The 2,714-nt window shown below is 36.1% G+C and overlaps 1 protein-coding gene across 4 annotated transcripts in view; it reads left to right on the top strand.

Annotated features, from left to right (window-relative positions):
* Spire1 (spire type actin nucleation factor 1) overlaps positions 1-2,714 on the top strand; it is a 102,278-nt gene that overhangs the window by 58,264 nt on the left and 41,300 nt on the right. For all 4 annotated transcript variants that reach the window (XM_005356227.3, XM_013349544.2, XM_005356226.3 and 1 more), the window contains exon 4: positions 1,785-1,862. In XM_005356227.3, the coding sequence (XP_005356284.1) occupies positions 1,785-1,862 (78 nt within the window). The remainder of the gene's footprint in view (positions 1-1,784; positions 1,863-2,714) is intronic.

The following is a 2,714-nucleotide window of genomic DNA, read 5'->3' as shown; positions in this document are numbered from 1 at the left end:
ACTACTGGGCACAGAAAAGAGACCTAAGCATAATTCCCTATACTTCCTAAATATAAAAAAAAAATCACATTTCATTATACCATACAATATATGGTAGAGGACTCCTGACTTTTAAAGAAGATTGTGTAAACACATTCTGAAGTAACTAGAAATAAGTTGTTTTTTTCTTCTGTTTTCCCCTAAGATAGAAGAAAGAATGCATTACTTGTATCACATTTCCAGTGTTCAGAGTCATCTTTTTTCCTGCATTAATGTTTCTTTATTGAGTATTTTTTTTCTCTTTTTTTTGCTTTTTTTTTGTTTTTCTTTTTTTATTGAGTATTTTTAAAAAGCTGGTGGTGTTATCTTTGTTTTGCACATGGATAGTATGAAATGTTAGGAAGCTAAAAATGTTTTGTTTATAATGTCATGTAGAACAAGCTAGATTTCATATAGTACATTTAAATTCAGTTTGTTGGCAAACAGGCAAATAATAACATATATTAAAGTTGAATTTTTGCTATTAGTAGGTATGGAATACAGTGTGTTTATAATTAATTTGTAAATAATGCTTTTCAAAATTTTTATTGCATTTATTTGTGTGTGTGAGTGTGTGTGCACGTGCCTGTGCATGCATGCACACATATATGTGCATTTCATTTGTGCAGAGGTCTGAGGACAACTTGCAAAAGTAAGTTCTCTCTTTCTATGATCCTGTGGGTCCTAGAAATCTAACTCAGGTCATTGGGCTTGGTGGCAGGTGCCTTAATCTATGGAGCCATCTCACTGTCCTATATATATGTTTTATTAATCAGTATTCTCTTACAAGTTGCCAGTGTTGAGTTGATGCTATTTAAAAGGCATTTTATCAATTGAAGTTTATAAATTAATTACTTGATAAATATTGTATTAGTTGCTTTTCTTGTCACTGGGCAAAATACCTGACCAAAAAAAAAAAAAGAGAGAGAGAGAGAGAGACAGACAGACAGACAGACAGACTGTTTCTACTTAGCATTTAAGGGTGTGTGGTGTGTGTTGGCCGGCAGGGAGGCACGGCAGCAGGAGCGTGAGGCAGAGATGTTTGCGTGTCATCCCCAGGAAGCAGCGATGGGAATGCTGCTTCTCTCCCTTTTATTCAGTTTCCATCACCAGCGTGTAGAATGGTATCATCCACATTTAAATTGGGTCTTTCCACCTTAATTAACCCAATTTTTAAAAATTACTCTAAGACACATCCAGAGATTTATTTCCATGGTGATTCTAAATCCTGTCAAGCTGACAATCAAGATTAACCATCACAAATGCATGCCAAGCATCCCAAAGTTCCAAAGCTCTTCTTAACTCTGCCTCAGGAAGCCTAGGGGGAGCCACAGACAGGTGTGAACCTAATGTGAAGCTAAGAGCCTATAGATGAAAAGAGGTTTTGTAATAAAAGGAAAGAAAGGAAGTTCTGTGTGAAGAACTAGTAATTTCAGTTGAAGTGATGTCTGCAGAAGAGGAGTGGGCAGTGGAAGAGAGGCAGTGTGGAATGGCCAGGCTGGAGACTGCTTCCCTAGGCGGTAAAATGCAGAGCTGTTTTTAGGAAGAGTATTAGTAGTCAAGAAGAGAGTATAGGTTAAAAAAAAATAAAATTAACTTAAAGAAAAAAAGGAAATAATTATCCTTGAGATTTAATGAACTGTCTTCTTCATTGATACGTCTGTCTACATTTTCTCTGAAGAGAACTTTTAGAGTTGTAATTTGCTTATAAGAAAGCTTAATATAATTTTTATGATTGATTTTTTAAATTTTATTTTAACCGCTAGAATCTTAAGAAGATTCAAGAAATGGAAAAGACTGATGAATCTAGCACAGATCTGGAGGACCTGAAAAATGCAGACTGGGTAAGGAAATTGGGTGTGCTTTCTGGTCAGTTTAGCTTTGAAAAATACTGGGTTTTTTTTAAGTGCTGGTTATTAAGGACTGAATTATAAATTAGTACATAAATTTGAATGCTTGATTTTAAAAGTGAATAAATATTTTCATTAAATTTTGAAAGAGCTGCCCCATTGTGTCTGGAAATATTGTTATTAATATTTGTAATTACAAATACCTTAAATAACACTTTTGTACTCAAAACAGAAGCTCTGTGTCAGGATGTGAGACTAGTAGTGCGATGCAGTTTTTATCCAGTGAACATTTACTGGGTGAGAGACCAATGGATGCAGACCTATGGAGTCTCTGCCTTTCATAACACAGTCTGGACTTAGGAGATACTTTCTAGAACAGGTGATTATGGTGTTTCCAGATGACACACTTGACTATCCACTCCTTTTCAGGTACCCTGCTAAATCCTGTTGGTACTGAGTCCCTGCGCTCAGGTCTTGGGCACAGGACAGTAGATGTCTGGAAGTGCTAAGTAAAGCATTTCCAGATATCAAGGGAGGCACACATTAGGATTCTGACTTTTGAGATTAAAGGTAGTGAGTCAGGGGCTGGAGAGATGGGTCAGCAGTTGAAATCAGTTACTGCTTTTCAGAGGACAGTTCAGTTCCCAGCATAGCCAGGCAGCTCACAGCCAACTCCAGTTCCAGAACAGATGTTGTGTGGCTTTGAGAGCTCCTATACACACAGTGCACTTAAACTTACTCAGGTTCACACACGCATAAATAAAATTAAAATCTTTTTTAAAGGGATAGAAATGATATTATTAAGTGAAAGAGCTTTTAAAATAGATGCAGATTTGAGAACTATCA

The sequence above is a fragment of the Microtus ochrogaster genome, chromosome 18, assembly GCF_000317375.1.
Source record: "Microtus ochrogaster isolate Prairie Vole_2 chromosome 18, MicOch1.0, whole genome shotgun sequence".
In the NCBI taxonomy this organism is placed as follows: Eukaryota; Metazoa; Chordata; class Mammalia; order Rodentia; family Cricetidae; genus Microtus; species Microtus ochrogaster.
Note: the sequence above shows the minus strand (reverse complement) of the source record. Positions and strands in the feature narration are given on the sequence as shown.